General features: G+C 33.4%; 1 protein-coding gene across 1 annotated transcript in view; it reads left to right on the forward strand.

Annotated features, from left to right (window-relative positions):
- LOC137919674 (rootletin-like) overlaps nt 1-21,925 on the forward strand; it is a 32,925-nt gene continuing 11,000 nt past the window's right edge. The window contains exons 1-12 of the mRNA XM_068762818.1: nt 1-186; nt 6,712-6,915; nt 8,490-8,702; nt 9,319-9,331; nt 9,551-9,675; nt 10,292-10,478; nt 13,101-13,207; nt 13,307-13,392; nt 15,243-15,387; nt 17,203-17,265; nt 18,213-18,293; nt 19,490-19,624. Of these exons, the coding sequence (XP_068618919.1) occupies nt 1-186; nt 6,712-6,915; nt 8,490-8,702; nt 9,319-9,331; nt 9,551-9,675; nt 10,292-10,478; nt 13,101-13,207; nt 13,307-13,392; nt 15,243-15,387; nt 17,203-17,265; nt 18,213-18,293; nt 19,490-19,624 (1,545 nt within the window). The remainder of the gene's footprint in view (nt 187-6,711; nt 6,916-8,489; nt 8,703-9,318; nt 9,332-9,550; nt 9,676-10,291; nt 10,479-13,100; nt 13,208-13,306; nt 13,393-15,242; nt 15,388-17,202; nt 17,266-18,212; nt 18,294-19,489; nt 19,625-21,925) is intronic.

The raw sequence follows: 21,925 nt of genomic DNA on the forward strand, positions 1-21,925 counted from the left end.
ATGGCTGTAGTGGCAGAAAGGTTCCCGAGTGGTGACCACGTGCCGGTGGACACAGTGCCACTCCCACTCCCAGACATAATTAAGGTCGCTGGAAGCCGGCAGAGCGAGATCCATCATTGTGTGAACCTTTGGCGGAGGCCTATACCTAGCAGCGGGCATCTAATCGACGCACTATTTAAAATAGACGTAAGACGCCGGACATTCTGCTATGATCTTTTTACGTCTAGTTATGGACGGCGTACATCTGAAATGATGATAATAATGTAGAATAGAGACATACAAGTAGACAGACAACAGGTTTAATCTTCTGGACTTAATAAAATGACGTGTCATTCCTATTTTATTTAAATTTAATATTACTATACTTGTTGTTTTTAGGTGTGAATCGATTTAGCTGCACTCGAATGTAAATTTCACTGGCTTTCTGTAAGCATTTTGCCGCTATGTTCGAGTATTTTTTTTATTTACTTTACTGTGCGATAAAAGCCATGAGTGTATTGTGAGTTTATTTTCCTATCTATGGGCCTACGCCTTTGTTAGGCAGACTACAAAAACGACGGAATCAATTAATTAGAAGTTATAAGTTTAAATAGCTTTTAATCTTAGTTAGTAACTTCATGAAATACCTCTTTTGAATGATCTGAGTGAAGAGCTTTAATATTATTTTTTGTTTTTGTTAACTTTAATCTTTGACCTTTTCTTTCTTTAGAACACCAATATAAGTATCTAATGTATGTAAACTCTATACTGCCCTCTCCTTCATGTATCTCATCTCCATCCAAAGGTTGTCTGGTCGAGATCGCCTCGAGCGATAAAACCGCCTCTTATACCTTATAAATTGTTTCTTTCTTTATCCTCTATTTATTGTATATGGTGTTAAAAAAAGTCTTAATAGCATAAAAACATATAAATACAACCAAAGAGACAATTATTTTCTTTTGTCAACGAACAATTACACTCTCTATAAAAATAAAATCCTATTTTCCTTGGTCATGCCGTACCATGAGAACAATTTTTTTAATCTTTTTTATATATTCCCTGATACTTTGTTAAGTAATAGAAGTTTATTTAATTAGTTAAAATTAATATATAGAGATTAATAAAAACCACTTAATAATACACTGACCTTTTGTCGTATTTAAAATTAATAATGAGTTTATTTTATATATTATTGACACATATCCCGTGGTTGACGTATTTCTTATTCTTAAATTTATGTTTTAAAACAGGGACATTTAATCTTCTTTTTAAATTATTTTTAAAAAAAGTTTTACGCCGTTATAAAGAATTGTTTCCGTTCTTAAATACATATTCGAGGCAGCATGTTATCGCATCGGTGTAAAAAACGTGACAAGTAATGTGTTTTATGAATTAATAGATACAATACGTCTGTTTCCTGGTTACTCGTATAGTTACATCAAACAGGGTTCTTTTTCAACATTTTTGTAAATTAAAAATCCGGTTTTGGATTTCTTATAATACTGAGTTTGCATTCGTTTAATTGTTTTATTATAAAAAGGGATGACGTAGATCTTTTGCACTATGTACAGGATGATAAGATAAAGCTGTAAAAGATTCAAAGGGGTTAATGAATAGCCCATTTGCTGTCAATTAACGTATGGTACAACCTACACAAAAATCAGTGGTTTTAAAAATAATAAATATCGCAATGATAATATAGTAAAAGCGTTTTTAAAATAATTGTTTACTATTTGTCTTTGAGGATTTCACACTGCCAGAAGTTATTGCTCGTCGCATTCCAACGGAAATAAATAAACTTTACACATTTCAAAGTAATAACTATATACACAGTGATTGTAAATAGGTGTAAAACCTTTAAAAAAAAATTCTGACAAGTGAACTATACATTCGCTTCCTTAAAACTTTAACACCTTCAACCGATTTTTTGTATATTTTAGTAATATTTCTATCTATAATGTAACTTTGTGGATAATTATGAATTACTTTTCAATGGTTTTCGCCTAACGGCCGCCATGACACTGCTGCAACATTACGTGACTTACGCAGGAGTCTTAAGTTTTTGGCGAAGACCTGGGCTGGATGAAAGACACTTCTAAGCGATGTTATTGGATATACCATAATCGCCACTCTTTGTTGGGGGGTTGGCGATCACGGTGCGGTGTAATGGTTCGCAGAGCACGCAGCCGCCCATAATTTGGAAACATGTTTGTAAGCAGTGGAAATCGTAATTAATGCACAAATTGTTAATTTTATTAAATTGTACACCGGGAATCGAATCCAAGACCTATCACAAGTCTCAGTCTTCTACCGCTGAGCTATTTAATAATAAAATATTATGAATTGGTTGTTTCTTTTCATGGGATAAAGATGGAAGTATAAGGGTAGGTATGTATGAGTATAAATGAAATGTACAGACAAAATATTTAACAAAATATGATTATGAAAATTTGTACCAATGCGATGCAGAAACGAAATTATTATCAATGCAAAGCAATACGTTAAACGCTTTATCATATCGCTTCATAATCTAATACACATATTCTTATCAAATGACTTACCTTGTGCCATTTTCTCGTCCCGGTCGCTTGGCAGATGCCAACATACTGCCACCTAACTCTTCGAAACCATACACGTGTCTTTAATTAAATTAAGTGCATTATCTATTATCCACCAAAGCAAACGTTTACAGTTTATTGGAAGTAAACGAAAGGTTACAATAAACCTTATACGGTTGTAATACGAGTCACTGCTATCATGATTCAGTGTTATGTAAAATGATGTTTAAAGTTGCTCACTAAATGAATTAAGGGAAGTCATGTAAAAAGTATATCGATATGGTACAATTGAAGTTGACAGTAGGCAGGTCCTATAGCATGCCGAATAGATGGCAAATGAGGACCTTGAGGTTCTGGAGTCCAGACCACAGGGGGAGCGTAGCGTAGTATGTCGTCTGGTCAGACCACCTTCTAAACTGTCGCTTCCAACCGATGATATTGAAAATCTTTTAGGGAAACCTTTGTCCAGCTGTGGATGTCCTTTGATCGATATAATTCTCAGGAAAAGAATATATTTAAATGGTTTATTTTTAAATTTATCATTATGAGCGAATTTATGAAAGACTGAGGAAATATATTACCTGAAGAGCATTTAAACTGGCAGGATTATAATTGAAAATTCCTTACGGAATGGTTTTATTCGCATAACTACTTTATCATTAGTTAGTTTTGGATTTAGTTAATGTAATTATCATGAAGAATCGATGACGACAATTCTTAGGTACACATTTTTTTTATTTTCAGATTACTACCACTGTGAATGACAGTGTAACAATATAAGGTGTTTAAAATTTGCTGTAAGCTATCAAAAAATGCTAAAATAAATAAATAAATAGAGTACAGAAATAATGATAATGAATAATAGGCTTTTGTCCAGCCTTCCACGATGACACATTATTTAAACTATTATATGTATGCTCTTTACTAATTGTAGATTAAAATTGAAACCGTATCTACCTTCACATTAGCTTATCTTAAGAATAAAGCCAAAGCTATTTATAACTGACTTTTATTGTATGAATATGATAATAATATTTACAAATAAATCATATTACAATCTTCATAAGATATCAACAAAATGTAAACATCTTGACAAAGAAAACTTCCTTTTTGTGATATATTTATGTCATAAGTATCACATCAAGGTTTTTTTTTTTAATTTATTTCCTATTATATTATTTTCTTTATAATATGCTGTCTGCTCTGATAGATGTATTCCTGCTTTAGCTAAGTAGTAGTAATAATAAATTCGAAAATTAATTAACAAATAAGTTATGTGAAGAATATAGTGTTTATTATAATCCTTTTTTAAACATGATTTCGTTTTCTAATTTATTTCAATTGTAAGACAGGCATCCCATATCCAGTGACTTCTCATAACTCATGTCGCCGATCAACCTAGTGGGACGGCCTTCCCACGCTGCGGCTCGTGGTGGCCACTCGAGATCCTTTCGGCCCCAACAGCCATCGTTTACACGAGCTATGTGCATCATCCACTGCCATTTCAGACGAGCAAGTCCAGCTGTGTCGGTGACCTTCTGAAGTTACAATTGTCCTGCGTTTACTTTAATGTGATTTGTATTTGCATGTAACATAGTAAATTTTTTGGCGATTCAACCTTAATTATAAAATAAGATAAACCAAAATCAAACAAACAAAAATAAATGAGGATTACTGTAGAAAAGGCGATGGTAGTAAGACGATGTACGAAAGGAAATATAAGAAAAGAAATGTAAGAAAACGTGTAGGGATAAAAAGGTATATGTATGGAAGATATTAAAATTTAAAGTAATTATAAAGATTATATTATATTACTTATTTTATTATAAAGTAATTAAAAAGTAATTATAAAATAGCGCAATTAACGTTTCCTTTAAACATATTACATTTTATAAACCAGTAAATAAAGTTTATTTATTTTATTACACTGAGATATTCACGGTTTGTTATTAACCGTATATATCTATAGACCACATGGATACTAAATTCTAAAAAAAAAAATTCGAGTGAATATTTATACTGGCTTGTTTATTTTAAAATATGTGGGTAAAAGTTGAGAATGGATTTCACCGCGTTTATCTTTTTAATTATTCGAAAGTAGAACACTGTGTTAAATTTATGGTTAACATCGAATTCACGGCCGTATCAATTGTATTTTTTTCCATGTCAAAATATATACGGGCTATTAACATGCTATTTATAACCTGTTTGTAGATATGGATAACAAAGTATTGATGATTGTATTATTAGCTGCGATGGCTTAGTAGTTAGTGTCCGTGATATGTATTTGCAGGTTCGATTCAGGAGTTTACTTATAAAAAACAGTAGTGTTCACAATTGACGAATATAAAACATCTTAGGGGAACACAAGTATTTTAAGCCATACCTAACTGTTATGTGACATCTACAAAACTACACTAGGCCAGAGTGGAGATCACCGCCTTTACAACGAAAAAGAACATTATTTATTTTTATTTTACTATTTATTTAATCTTTATTGTACATCAACTGGACATGAAAATAAATCACATATACCAAGCAAAGGTATGTACAAATCGAGAGTTCATCCAGGTAACCATAGCATTATCATCATCATTTATTCTGTGTATTTCATCATAGATATCCATTAGGGCTAGTTGGAAGCGGCCTGTATCCAGAATGTTCTATTGTGAAGCCAAATTTAACCTTCGTTTCTGACCTATCATCATATCAGTCTGTAGGCTGGACTATAGGCCACCTCTAAAGATCTCCACGATGACTTTACTACGCCGCGTTGCTCAACTGCCGTCAGTTCCACGAGCCAATCTACCTGCCACCTATCAAATAGTTCATATTTTAAATTTTTTCATATTTTATTGAACTGCTATGCAACTACGGAACAATTTGGAAAATTGATAATATTTTTGTTGAACATAAAACATTTTCATATACGTATTGAAATGCAAGTCAATGTCTTTATTAATTTAATTTTTTCCTCTTCAAGACATTTTAGGAATCAAACTATAAGTAGCACGGATAACTTTTTTCTGGGTTATAATATATATATATATATATATATATATATATGTATATATATTATAACCCATATATAAATGACCAGATTTATATATATATATGATCGTATATATATACATACACACACACACACATATATATATATATATATATATATATATATATATATATATATATATGATCCGAGAGATCGTCTTTGCCAGAATGAAAAAAAAGTTAATTGTATTATACTTTTTTGAAAGATCTGGAATGCAACCTTAGAAACGCTTTTCACTTTGACAACTGTTGGAAATTGTGACTAATGTCATTCATTTTATAGGTTTACCTTATTTAATTTTTTGAGCTGTAAATCGATTTATTTTTTATACATCTAAAATCATCATACAAATGAAGGTATTACCGCTTGTAAATTTATTTTTTTAACAATATTTGTCTACTATTGAAATATAATCTAGGCGGTTATGTTTGATGAAATATTTTTATATGTCATTTAGTTTTTAACATTTTTTTCACATCTGTAAGTAACGTAGTTTATTTATTTACAGTTTATGTACAATGTCATTTTACAGCATATTTGCTATTTTATATTGTCAGTTATAATCTAGTTTGTTATATAGTATAGACTTTACAACATGTGTTAGGGAGACTTAAGGTGGACGAACAGACGACCTCGTTAAGGTCGTCACCAAATACTGAATGTAAAAAGTTTATGCATGCCTTATTGGAAACATATGGGGGAGGCCTGTGTCCAGCGTTGGGCATCCTGCTGCTAAAATGATGACTTTGATATTATACATAAAACACGTATTTTATTTTTTTCATACATATTTTTTTAAATATTCTTTATACATTTACTAATTAGAAATTGTTTCCTTCAAAAAATAACAAAATTTTTAATTGCTTTATTATTGTTATGGGTATTTCTCGTATCATAAGGTTTTTTCTCTGATAATATAATACGTTTTCAGGTAATGAAATAGATTGCAGTAAAAACATTACGTAATTACATTAACATTCTAATTTAAGTCATTAAAATACTTTTATAAATTAATTTAAATTTTAAAGTAGTTTATTTCTAGTCTGTTTTTACAGAATCTTATTTTGAATTTAGAGTTATGATTTTTTTTAAATGTCTTAGCTCATTCCATTTGTTCTGTAGAACATAAAACATCATATAAAGAGGTCAAGGCCCGGCGCGCGCCTCGAACAGTCACCTAGAAGCCTAACGCACTTGGACAAGACCTTGAGCAGTCCGGGGCTGCCACCTAAGTCTTCAAACGATCCAAGGAAAAAGGAGGAAGGACGTAAAGAGGCGGTTTCTTTAACGCCGAGCAAATTAAATTTCACTTCTGATTTGGATATAGTAAGCATCAGATATATTATTGCAGAAGATTTTTAATCATTACAGCTTAAATAATTCAATTTAAGCTGTAATGAAAAGTCCAATTTAGTAATGCAAAATTTTAATTCTTCTTAATCTTCCTTGAGTTGTATTTCTCATTACTAACGATCGTTATACTTTTTGTAAAATTTGTTGCGCAATATGTAGAATACCTAACATTCTGTGCCAGTCTTCGTTGGTGTGTATTGCTTCGGATACTGCGGTATAGGATTTTATCAGACTAAACCTCATTGCTCGTTAACCATATGCTTTTCCGGTGATCAAAAATATTTATTACTTTCGACCGTCTTCACAGGCTATATGATTGAACAGCTCGAAATTTTGCTTTATGTTTAAAGCGTACATAAAACGAATGGGCACTCCTAGTTCCATCAACATCGATAGGTTGTTTTTTAGAGCTGTCTTTGACAATTTACACGGATAAATGGACGGAGTGCCCGCTTTGAATGCGTCTGTTTGGAGTAGTGTGACACTGGTTACATATCAAACAAGACTACACATCAAACACAAACGAATCATATCAAAAAGTTCTAATCGAAACATCGATTAATTTTATTTTATCTATTCGGATTCTATAATAACATGTTAATTTTGTCATCATTGCATCTTACGGAATACATTTAGAATAAATTCTGCTGAAGTCAATGAAATGTTTAGCAAGAAAGGAACAATATTTAGCCACTTCCGCACATGCAGTGGTAGTCGTGCAATGAAATGCACCGCCCGCCAGCCCGCTGATAAATGCGTTTGCGGCAAACAACGCGAATCACACAACCGCTGCTGTGACTGACCTAAGGACTTGTTTTGAAAAAGAATTTCGGCAATACATAGTCGATGAATTAGATGTTTAGTCTTTGTGCACATTTTTCAAAATAAATTTAATAAAAATAGCGATGTACATAATGTTAGTATTGTTATTGATGATCTTACTACTGTATTAAGGATAATTGTGATCACAAAAAATCCGGCGGAGTTTGTTATGGATCGTTCTCAGATAACCGCGCCTTTGGAACTTTCGTAGCTATAGACCTCTCCTTCAAGCGATTTTATGTGGTCTTGCGATAGCTACTAACTTGTGTTAGTTGTATTTTCAATGCGCTATAGTAGAGATGTCAATGCGCTATTGGATCATGACAGGGAGAGAACGGAGGTTATAAAATCAAGTTACGACAAAAGTGTGACAGTATCGAATTTTCATTACAATTAAATCGTGGGCGAAGGGTCATAGCTAGCGACCGCTTCGCGACTTTATCGATGCGGAAGCGTGGCAGGGGGCGAGAGATCTAGTTACGTTAAGGAATGCCCGTAGATGCTCAATGCCCGAGAGGAATTCGATTTGATCTAGTTTCTGTAAAATTTGGCCCTCCTTGTGCTATTTTTAAGTGTCCTTATTCAGATAATAAATTTTATAAATAAACATTGTGATAAACTTTGTAAAAGAAATAAGTTTGTCAACATTTTTAAAACCTAAAACGCAGGTCTAATATCAGTATTTGACATTGAATTAAACTTATATAAATTTATATTTTGAACAGGACGATTCTAAGGTCGATGAAAAACTCAATCTAGACAAACAGTCCGCACAAGGCGACGATAGACTGTCGGCGAACAGCTTCGACATCATGTCACAGTTACCTGGTAACAGATGTGTTAAAGCATTACTCCATCCGAAGAATCTGGAAATGGAGAGACAAAAGATACACGAGAACCCTAAAAATAAATACTGTGAACAAACACACGTAACAAAGGTGAAAAATAACATAGATTTCATTAATGGTAGATCTTATTAAAACTAGGTACTATAGAGTAAAAAAAAAATTCTTTTAGCTTCAACACTTTTTATTACAAATACTAAATTAGCGTAAATATTTGAAATATAATTCTTAATAAAATTAAAGACCTGTTAACCTAAACATACTTATATAAAACGTGAAAGTTGTAATAGGTCATTGATAAATGTCTATAACTTTTGTACATGTTTCTACTACATGAGTAGCACATGAATATTTACGACCTGAAGAAAGAATTTCTAAATAAACTTTCGCAATCCTAGGGTTATCTGAGTATTTTTAGCGATACATTGACAAAGTTTGACAAGCAAACTGGTGCATCAATAGACCAGTTTATAAATGAAACAATGAAATAGTTTTAGGAGGAACTAATAAAATTCAAAATTACAACTTCAATGTCAAAGTAAATATCAATTTGCATACAATGATTCGAGCAAGAACGACCGAATTCTAATAATATATTCGTCTATATTTAACATATTGTATACATTTTTTATGTGTAGGTTAGATGACGTAAGACAATTATTTTAGGTAAACAATACATTGTAAAATAACTAAATTATCTTTGTTACAGAAATCCCGGCCTTGTGAGTTTTGTGTTTCAATAAGTTATTTTGAATTAGTTCAATGTGTTTGCCGTAATATTTTTATAAGAGTATAAGTAAAGGAAGTAGTGTTAGAATTTTGTACTAATCAGTTTTGTTTATTTTTCAATTATTACATATACAATTATTAATGAATTATAATGTACTGTTTTAACGTTTAAATGAATAACGTATTTTCGGTATTCCTTATTTTATTCGAAGGTTCTCCTTTTGACACGGAAACAGAAGATCCGATGTTACGACTATTGCAAGATGTTCAGCATGACACTAGAAAAAGCGCAAGAATCATAAGAGATTCTAAAGCGAGGTTGCTCAGTTTGCAAAAGGTATTAAGTAACCTAGCGGTGGTAAGATTTTCATTTACATCAGTTGTTAAAGTGTGTGTGTAAATGTATACTTTGTGCAAACATCATGAGGAAACTCATGTGATAGAAACCGAAATATACAGGATGATTGGTTATAAGTGCAAAAGCTTTAAGAGCGTGAATGTATAGCTGATTTTCCGTCAATTAATCTATATAGCCAAATATCAATAGTTCAGAAAATTTTTAAAATGATAATAATGTAAGAAAAAGTGTTTTAGTACGTATTAAAATTAATTATTGTTAACTACCTGTCCCTGCAGATCTTACACTGCTTAAAGTGAAAAATGAGAAAAAAAATGTGACCTTTATCAGAGTGATTACATTATACAGTTTGATTGAATTGCTGACAAATAAGTCGTATACTCACCTATTTAAACCTTTTCAATATAACCAATCACCCTTTTGTGACTTTCAATTGAATCCACACATGGTTTTGGAGCCCTAACAAAAGGCTTATTTCAAAGACAAGAACATGACAAGGGTTAAACAATTAATTTTACAAACAATAATGTCCTTCATATAGAAGTAGAACAGTGAGATGAATAAGGTGAAACTGAATTGTTATTTTTTGTAATAGAAGACAGTTTTAAACGAAGCGGACATCAAAGAACTCGGTGAACGAAACGAGTTGCTCCTTCGCGAGATGGAACGCTTTGACAGACTTACAAAAACCATTCAGAAATTGGTCGGCGCCGAAGTGCAGCAGTTCAAAAAACCCAAAGATGATACGGCTTATTTTGATAGCTCACCTGTAAACTTATTTGGTAAACATCCTTCAAAATATTAACACTTAGTTACGAAGTTCGTAGAATTTATTTTATTTATTTATCTTATATATCAATATAGATAAATTTACAGCTCCGAAATACGTTATGGTCTAAAATACCGTAATGGTTTAATCAAGGTTTTTGACCAATATGTGTTGCTTACGATGGGCCTTATAAGATGCTCGAGGTTTCACTTCGAGATTGATTAAAAAATCAGTAGAAATCAGTTAAAAGTAACCCGAACAATCGATAAGGAAAAGTTTCTAAAGTAGTGATCACGAGGTGGTAGACGCGGTGTTAGTAGATTCCTCTCCACTGGGCAGATCGAAGACATACTTAAGGTCGCGGATAGTCGTTGGATGCGGACAGCAAAAGATCCGCCATCGTAGAGATATTTTGGGGAGGCCAATGCCACTGACCACATAGTTATGATTACGAGAAGTCCAGATTGTGCAACCTGTAATTGCGTCCTTCTACTTAAAATTACGAAGGTTTCTAACCCACTTTGATCTTAAAAGAACCCACAAAAATTCTGTCGACTTTGTTTTCTCGCTCTTGACCCACCAAATTTCTCTTATTCTCACAATAACATCCATTTAGTTATGGTCTTCCTCATAGATTTCCAATAACTCGCATCCAGTGTTTTTTCACGACCTTAACATGGTCTTCTGTTCACCTTGTGACCGCCTTGTAAGAGTGTAGGAGAGGTAATACGAGTAAAAGGTGTAAAAGGGTGAATTTATAATAACTTATTTGTTGCAATGTTTGGTACATTATATAAAAAATAAATAGTTTTAGAAATCACAACGTAACGATAATGAAGCTAGAAAATATTTGAACTGATCATTGTTTACACTCTGTTTCTACAGACTATAGATGGCTACAAGTGCCTTTCGCTTCCTGTTAGTTTCAAAGTTGTAAAAGGTTTTTTGAAATAGGTTTAGGCTTTAAAGCCTTATGTATATATATATCTGTATGCTGCCAACATTTAGGCCAATAATAAATGTATCTATTCCAAAACATACAGACAATATGAGTGCTCATTATTCACGGTGGCCACAATTGAATTTAGCCGCAATGAATGTTATTTGATTATGTATGTTGTCGATGATGTTACATAAATTGATGGCCGTTTTGTTCATAGCCGCGTTCATGTTGAATATTATTCGCGCGGCGAATGCGTAGGTACCGGGTCCAATTTGCGAATGCATACATAATATATTTCCGCCTTTGTTGCCGAGAGATATTATGTGGGTATTAAAATGCTGCTGTTGTAATCGGATTTGACGACGTGTTTTCATATTTTGTCATTGTTCATTATTAAAATGTAGTTCACTGTAGGCTTATCACGACGAAATAACAGACGCGGATTTAGTCCGTGGTTAATACACAACGTTAATTATTTTTAATGACAAATAAATCTGTATTTTAATATTACTTTTCATTGATTATATATATACACGGTGATTGATTATAGGTGTATATTAAATGTTTTAAAGGGGTAACTCTAAAGGTCGTTTGTTAATTGTCAATTAACGAACGGTATATAAGCTCCGAAACATTTTCTCGTTCAAAATACGGCAATGTCTGAAGACGAAGATGCTTGACCAATTGTCAATAAAAACATACGTAGACAGAGGCGTGGTTGCCTATAATGGGCTTCATAAGAAGACCCAAGGTCACATAGAAAGGCATATACTCTGTGCTTAGAGATCGAATCAGAAATGAGAAAATCCGCAGAAAAACCAAGTTCATCGTCATAGCACGAAGAATAGCTCGTCTGAAGTGGCACTAGATATGGCACATCGTTGGTGCAACCGATGGCCGTGGAGGTTTTCCAGTGGCGACCACGAGCAGGTAGACACAGCGTGGGTAGGTCCCGCACTAGATGGATCAACCATATAGTAATGGTCGCAAGGAGTCGCAAAATGCGAGCAGCGTAAGTTCGATCATCGTGGCGATCTTTGGGAGGTCTGGAGGGAGGTCTTCGCCTTGCTGAGGTCCTGTGCAATCAGCTGCAAAGAATAAGAAGGATCACTCTTAAGGTATTATATATACTTTAAGAGTGAATCTCGTAAAGCTTTACCTATAATCAATCTCCCTATATTTATCGGTTTTAAACACGATAAATATATTTTTAAGCTAGTAATTATAGAATAGCACTCACCCTCCCCTGCATTGGTTGCTGTAATCGAAAATATTCACGCACTAGGGGCAGCATCATCTCCCGAATGGACTTGAAGTTAAAAACTACGCTATCTAACCCTCATGTTAAACTTGGCGATAATTGGCACACAACCCTGTACATATCATTAGCAATATATTAATTTCTGTCGTAAGACGTCCACTGTTGGAAATAGGCCAATAGACATCAACCCAGAGATTTTTGAACCAGACTGCATCCAGCGTCGTCTGTCGACATTCTCAAGGTCATTTGTCCACCTTGGACTCCAGAACCTTACAGTCCATTTATATAATATAATATCTAATGATTGTGATGATTTCCTTAGCGTCAAAAAATCGAACATTTGAATATGAAAGGATTCCAGGTTATACATGAAAGTTGAGGATGTATAAGTGAAGAGATAAATGCTTATTAAAATGAAACTGTTGTTATAGAGCCGGTAGTCCCCGAGCTGAAAATGTGCAATCCTGCTTTTCTAGCCGGAAGTTATATGAGGAACGCTACGGGAACATCTGGCGGAGTTATCACTCGAAGCAAATCTGTACGTCATCGATACAACAAACACGGTTAACTGTAATAATGAAAGTAATAAAAAATGTAAAGCATTTTTTGATGATTTATTCATTCTCTTTTTTTAAAGGAAATCGACCTCACTCGGAAACTTACCGAAAGCTACGATATGCAAGAGAAGCTGGTCGCTGATAATGCCGACTTGGAAGTTAAGAGGTTTTTTTCCTTTTCATTCTTAAGGCGAAACAAAAAACACGTAAATAATTTAAAAATCACTAAAAAGGTATTATGCGCAAGTAAATTCTAAACATTTTACTACCTACTTTAAAGAATTTAAGGTATTCAATATCAGGATGCAAGCTTTTTTTACGAAATTGAATAGAAGACAATCTTACACGCAGGCTTAGTTGGTCGCAAACAATATCTTTCGATTTCTATACATCGATTTACCAACATATTTAGAAACTTTAAATATTAGGCTAAAGAGAATTCAATGTTTGGTAGGCAGGGTGTTCACTACTGGAATTCCAACATGGAAAGAAAGCGTACGTAATTTATATCGTGTCTGTACAAACCAAATAATCTCTATATATGTACTACATATTACTAATGTCATACTACTGTGATAAAAAAATTAGGTAAAATTGTCATTTAAAACTGCCGTGCATTATGAAGGCTGGTAATAACATTTGCCAAGCGGCTATTTGCAAAAAGTTTTAATTAAATATCTTCGAGCTACACGTGTTTTTGTCTCATAATTCAATTTTGTCAAACAAGTCAAGTCACGAGTGATGCCAAAATCGCTCATTTTTTTTTGGAAAAATTACGTCAAAAACTCAACTCATATCGTTCCACAACCACTGTATTCGTCTGATTTCTCTCCGATTCACTTCTGGCTATTCAGCAAACTTAATAGGCCAAAGCTAGGACGCCGCTTTGGCACGATTCAGAATATAAAAACGGTATCAAAAAAGACTATATCGGAAAAAGTGAAGAAGACTTTTCTGAAAGTGCGTTTTATCCGACGGGGATTACTCTGTGGGGAATGAAATTGATTTGGAATAATAAATTAAGGATTTACATTTCATAAACAAGTTCAACTTAATTTTTTATCACAGTATTATGTTTGAAATTAATTATTATATTTAATAAAGGAGGGCAGACAGTCAGCAAAATTTATATTTCGAATGTATCAAATAAATTTAGTGAAAGTATAAAATGAACAATTTAATTAATTATTGTGTACGCATCCATGATTTAAATTTAAACAATAACGTTAATTACCAAAGTACAATTAACATGTGTTTCAAAACACATTGGTATTCGGAACAAGTGTGTAGAGGAATGTTTGGCTGGCACCCAACGTGTTTCGGTGAAATTCAATACGCGATGCCGAATACACTGTCAACATTCCATATAAATATGGAGCTCAATCTCTTTACGGAATTACTAATTAGGTTAATTGGTTTTATAGAAGTAATAAGTTAGAAAGCTAAGATTTAATCATCATCATTTAAGTCTTAAGTTGTCCAACGCTGGGCATAAGTAAGTGGCTTGTGTACACCAAGATGGATATCATACGCTGCGCTTATCTCTGGTCTCTTTTCCAAAACCTAAACGTTCCTAAAAGTTACCTGTTCTGCGTCAGCCGTTTGTCATTAAAAATTGTTAATCTGTTGACAAACAAATTTAACCGGGATATACTTTCATTTGTATACGTTTCTTCTCATTCTGTATTATATTTCATGCTAATATATATTTTTATGCAAACACAGATTATTAATCGTAACATAGTAAATTGTTTTCTTTACAACTGATCTTAATAGTTTTATATATATAAAATCTTTTTGCTTCGATTTTATTTTGATATTAAACCTCCTCTTCGCGGGTGAAATTTAAAAAAAAGGTAATTGCTTTCGTTTGATAAACGTCTTCTTTGACGTTCGTCGGGCGTGTAAAATCGATGGGGCGCCGTATATCAGACGCAAAATTATTTTAATGTGATAAAAATAAAAAAGGGCAACATGTTTGAAAAGCGGTTAGTATTTGTTCGTATATATTTTCAGGTACATTTTGTACAAGGAGCTAATGACTAAAGATCACAATCTCGAAACGTGTCGTGCACAGATAAAACGGCTGCAGGGAGAGTTGAAGCTTCTGAATATTGAAAACTCTGTTCTCAATGAGAAACTAAATAAAAATAATCCTGAGGTATTACATCATGTATCTATTCAGAATCTAGTTGGTTTATAGACGGATCTTTTTTAAGAGCTTGTGAATATGCACGAAGTGGTGAAAGTAGCCATAATATATTTAGATAAGAAACGCCTTGTCAAAAATACATCACACAATTGTTAATTGTTAAAAAAACTTGATAATTTAATCATTAAATCACACTAAAACAATACACGAAGTAAGACCGATTAAAACAGTAGCTTATTTGAAAATAAGGCAAATTCGGAATTAGTTGCGGATGTATCAGATGTTTTTGTATTCAATATTTTAACAAAACAAAGTTTGTGTCAAATTTAACGGTTTTGTTTCTTTTGAAATGAATGGTAGGTGGTTGATGATGGACATTATTATTATGTTTATGCATTAGAATATATGATAATATCTGATACGTCAGTAATTAGCCTTTATCCACACCGCGGTGAAAGGTTGTTTAACATTATTTTAGTTTTACATAAGATGTTGTGTGGACCTTTTAAATTGTACTCAATAACCTGTGCTATTCTTTGTCGTCGAGGACTGTGGACTTACTTGACCACAGGTTCTATTTCCGACAGATTTTCTCATTGAAGAAAATTTTCGTAAATAAACCTTATTGTGCTTGAAATATGAAAGATTTGTGATACTTTCAATTAGTAGGAGTGTGATTTGATCCTAGAAAGATCAGGCTCTTTACCATGTGCTATCGAATGGAATCAGGGCTACTTCGACCACGTAGTTCTGGTTCTCGAAGGAAAAGTAGAGGGAAAGAGACCAAGACGGCGATTACCCATTTCATGCGCGGACTCTGTGCGGGTGATTGACAGGTCTAATAATAAGGGAAGCACTCAGAAAACCCGGTCAAAGAGACCTGTGGAGGCGACTCTTCGAATCTACGACCAACCGAACCTCGGCTTTTGAAGAAGAAGATAATATGTGTAATTCACCTCTTGTCTTTCTCTCTTCTCCTGATTCCTTTTGTCTCTCTTCATTTCTCTAAAAAAATCGCCGCAAAAGTCGTCATTCTATCAATGTTTTTGACCGTGTTTGTAACCACCACTACATTAGATTTTGGTAAAGGCACGAATCCTCGTTAAAGATTATTGTTTCGTATTACGAACATCTAAATTACAATAGAATGATGATGGCTAGGTGCTTCCATCGATTTCAAAACTCAAAATTAACATATTTCAATCTGAACCGAACATAATGCATACCATGAGCTCATTTTTTGGAAAGATAAAAATAAAGATAAAATTAATTTATTAAATATTGGAACTTTTAACAGGACTTATTTATAGTCAATTTTCTTTTAAAAATATTTCATTTTTGATTTTACTCTGTTTCGAAAGGCGATACAGTTGCAGAGAAAAAACAGGAAAAAATTCCACAGTATCTCATAATTTACAAAGCTTAACAATACAGATTTATTTAAATACCCTTTCTGTAAGATATAAGCTAAATGAAAAATAAAATAATCAAGCGATATCTCACCGTCAAAGATTTTTGTCATTTAGGTAATCGTTTATTGCATAATAAGTCTTTTTGTCAATTTATATTCAACGCGTGTTTTGAATATAATAAATGTAAAAGTGTTTTACGAAAATTTATAAAAACTGTTTCCGTTTACAGATGAATTAGAGATTTTTATAGTCGAAATTTTTGTATTGCCATTTTTTTTTATGGTGCCTATTATATACAATAATATATTAAACTAAAATTAACAGCGATATAATCCGTTACATTATTTATAATTTGTTTTATTTTGGAAATACCGATCATTAAAAAGTTTTCGCTAACTTTTGAATCTCCCAGGGCGATGCGGCTGCGATAAATCGAAAAGTATCAAGCAAACAAGAAACAAGTTTCTTTGATAAGGTATGAATTATTTTACTCAAAACTCCTATACAATTTTCTTATTTTTTTTAAAGTCCACACTGACAATTGTTAAATAATATCCGTCTTAATATTCCGTCACAAAATTTACTAATTTCGGTTATAATCGGTAATTTCTGTCGCACGAAATACGACTGACAAAATGTCACATAGCTAGTGTGGGACAGAGATAGTGCACTATGAAGCCGAAATTAGCCGATTATCTCTTTCCAAAGGTCGATTTGAAAATATTTATCGCCGGGTACTGTAAATGAAAAATTCACATTATTGTATATACTTGAGAATATCCATATAAGTGTTTCCTTTATCTCGTTAAATAACAATTTTTTTAATATATCGCTCCACAATATCTAGAAAAACATTAACCAATTGATAAAATGATTAAACAGTTTTCTAATTTTTTTTTTCTATAATATCACTAGCAAAAGTATAAAATCTTGTACATGTTTAATTTCTGATGTTGATATACTGTTTAGGAAGCCGTTTAATATTGTTTCTTTGTATTATTCTTTGGGATTATTCTTAGGGCCGGTAAGTCTTAAGGTAGTAACAAAACGAAGTTCAAAGTAGAAGTGTGTGTATTCATTCAAGCTTCGACCGTATTTATAAAGACGTTAATGAATATATATGGGATTACCCTTTTCGATGCGCCGCTGACGATGAACTTAATGTTGCTGCCATAAAACTGATGTAAATAAAGAATTATATTTCTGGTGAATTCCCCTTTTCGACGCCGCTAACGATACATACGCTAACGGTACAATAATTATGACCTGGGCTCTGTACGCCCACAATAGGCAAACATATTTAAATTTGTTGTTTTAATATTATACGAAACCAATGTGAAGTTATGTTTAGCTTTATACGCACCTATTTAAAATAATAAACACGTGAATCGTATATTCAATTAATAAATTGTTTGTTTCCAGTTTGACGAAATTATTGATGTGAACAATCCCCAAGAGCTCATAAATAAACTTGATAATTACAAAACCAGTAGCATAAATCTCGTGAGTATAAATAATGATTATTTAACAGCGTGCCTAATTGTTTGTTAGAGTTACATTGCCGTTTATATACGGGCATTCAGCGTACGTAAGCCGTTGCTACAAGCATTTACAGCTAGATGTACCATTAATTACCTATTCGAGTGGAACGAACAGTCGAATATTGGATATCAGAGTAAAGTTTGTTCGTAACTGCTGAATGACGGGCTGAAAATTTAAAGATAATAAACTCTAGTTTTCGGAGAAGCTACGAATTTGATATTTAACCTGAATAGGTATTACAGACATTATTGTTTACGTTTTGGCGTCAAAGTTATGATAATAAATTGACATATTTTATTTTAAGTTTTAAATATAGAACGCATTCTACTCTGAAGAACAAAACACATCAAATTCCGTCATTTTTTTAATTTGCTTCCTTTTACGAATGTCTTCAAAATTATAAAAGTTTAAATATTTCAATATATATGTCGATAATAGGATCGATTAATTTTTTCTTGATGACCTTTTTTGAAATTCATCATATAATAATCCTGCGGAATTATAGATGTATACAGAGAGTAACTTATAAAAGAATTATTTTTTTGATATTTAGAGTTCAGTGCGACACGATGGGTTTTCTTTTTAGTGCTAACATTTTGCACGTCGTATTTTTTCTCATTTTACCATTTTAAACAACGAGATTTTAATATTTCCAGTATGTTTGGTTATAGGTGTAACTGTTTGAAAGTGGTGAATGTATAGCTCATTTTCTGTCAATTAATATAACATATGATACACACTATCCAAAAATATTATAAGAAATAGCGTTTTCAAATTTCGCACTCTAACTTATTAAACTTAGTAATATGTCCCTGCTGACTTTGTAATACCAAAAGTTGCTTGTCGCATTCCAATAGAAAAAATTATTGGATGTAATATATTTCAGAGTCGACACTTCGTACAGGTGATTGAAAACAGTTGTAAAAGCTTTTTAGATTTTTGTTGACAAATGCCAACATTTTTACCCCCTGTTTAACTTTCACAACTATAAGCAATCACTTTATAATATAGACTTTGTTTTGCGGTAATATTCTGAGTTTCTTTTTAGGATACTTTCTTATCTTTGTATGGTGTTTAATGCCTCTTTTTTATGAAAAATAATAATTTTCTAGCATGTAAACGTATTTATACTACATTAATGTATTTGATTATTGAAGGAGAACCAGTTGGGTGTATTGGAATCAGAGGTGCGTTACATTCAAACGGAGATGGAGGGCATAAAGGCAGCAGCGGCCGGGAGCGCCTGCCGCGGCGGCAGCGCAAATGGGCCCAACACATGCTTTACACAACCGGTGAGTTTCAAACGAAAGGTTGACGCATATGATATTTGATATTTGAATTTTGCTTTTCTTTTTAATATCATATCAAGTTATTCACTCCACAGTTTATTCCAGTAGTTTTTACTTGCTCACATTTATTTAAACACACGCGTATTTTAAAAAATCTTTGTTATTCTTTATAAATCAATTAAGAGTGACTTTATATAACGAATAAAAACTTTAAAAATCCGATGATAGGCCCTTTTGAGCGCCCTTGAGTCGGAATGCTAAGCGGGTATTATTGACCACTGACCTGAGTCCCATGAGAGTCGCCACGACCCAGGGTTTAGCTTAGTCGCTCCATAGAGCGTCTTCCGAAGCGATCTAAGAGCTTGGTGCCCTCCGTATACGGTAAAATTGTAGTAACTAGCAGCCTGCCCCGTAGCTACCCTACTTCTTTACTTTTAAGAGGTCTTAGTGTTCTATGGTCACTATCAACTCAAATCCGTGAATCTGCAAATGTCATTATACGAAGATTTGCTCGCCTGAAGCCGCAGTGACTGATGGTCGTTGGGTCCGAAATGTTCTTTATATCGCCCGGTAGACCCTTGGTCAGGCTCCCGTCTAGGTAAACCGATGACATAGTCAAGGAGAAGTGAAGTCGCTAGTCTTCCAGCGACTCTCATAACTGTCCTCATGGGCAGCGCAGGACAGGTGATCGTGCCGATTTTTGAGGAAAGCACCCTATGCATTGCAGTGGGCATTTATCGACTGAAAAGAAAAAGAATAACACTAATTAAGGCTCCACATTTTTCTTAAGGTGCCTAGACAATGCATTATTAGATTATACAAACGTACTACATATTATGGTTTGGTATTATTGTAATAAAGAAATATGAAGAGAGATCCGTAGACGAATGAAAATGACTGATATAAACAGGTGGTTTGATTGCGCGCCGAGCTGATGGCCGCAGGGACACTTAGGTTCTAGAGTGGAGACCAAGGATTACCAATCTCAGTGTAAGACGTCCACGCATAAGGTGGACAGAAGACCGCTTGAAATCGGTGCTATTAAAAATCATGAGAGTGGCTTATGTCTAGTATTGGACGTCCTATGTTTAAAATGATGTCGATGATGATAAATTATAAAGATAGTCACCTATATGAAATGAAAAACGACTTATAAAATAGTCTACAGAGTGACGTATAGTCCGGCCGTGCATATCCGTTCAAATGTTTTAATTCGCGACTGAATATGATTGATTTTAGTGATTGATGGGCTTCGTAACGTTCGGTGGATGTAAAAAATATTTCCCGTGCTTTTTCACGCTCTATCAATTAATTTTTCGTTATCGGAAATGTATACGCACACACCCATACGCACTTATTGTCTGTAAATGGACATATACGAAATATTTTTAAAAAATATCCACAACGGGGTGATTCGAGTTACAGTTTATATAAAACTTGTGAAATCATAGTGTATTACAAAAGAGATTGTGAAATAGTTTTTTTTTTACAGTATATCTGGTTTGCTGTACGTTTCTTATTCAATTTTTTGTTAACAAAAGCCTGACCATCTTGTGTTAATAAGAGAAAAAATTAAGTTATAAAGTTGGCAAGGATTTGTATGGACAATTTTTTCTTCTTTTCAGTCGCTAGACACCCACTGCAAGATATAGACCTAAAGAATCCAAATCTAAAGAATCCAAAGATTACCACCACGATCGGTCTGGCACTGCCCACATCCAGCGACTTTTCACGACCTTTACTATGTCGGCGGTCTTCCTATAGGGGAATTAGAGAACCTTTCGGCCCCAACGGCCTTCGGTTGCACGAGCGATTTGCCATGCCCAATATCACTTTGAGGAGCTTGATTCTTCTACCGATTTTCAATTCGATCTCGCAGCGAAACTTCAAGCACAGCCTTCTTCTCCATTGCTGTCTAGGTAACCTAATAGAGCCTATAGCCATAAGACCCTTCGTAAGCGGCCATGTCTCGGACCTTTACGATTTTACAATAAGATTCCAAATAATGTTCAGATAGTTTCTTTAGCTAGATTAGGATGTAACAAAAGTAAGAACAACTTGTGAATGATGTGTGCGCCTCCAGGTAATGTAAATATTACTTTTATATACTATTTCATACTTTTTTTTAAAACATATTGTCCAGCTGAGTTTGTTGTCTGGTTTATTCTCAGTTTCATAATTTATCATCCGAACAGGTGGTTGACTCTTATTTGACGTCAATAAGATTTGGTTATTCATCACGCGTGCAAAGATTTTTTAAATTGAATTGAATTTCACACCAAAAGAATACTAAATACTGATTGC

Source organism: Battus philenor, unplaced genomic scaffold (assembly GCF_028537555.1).
Source record: "Battus philenor isolate CCGP_79_NKW_IND1 unplaced genomic scaffold, ilBatPhil1.0.hap1 SCAF_1, whole genome shotgun sequence".
NCBI classification, from domain to species: Eukaryota; Metazoa; Arthropoda; class Insecta; order Lepidoptera; family Papilionidae; genus Battus; species Battus philenor.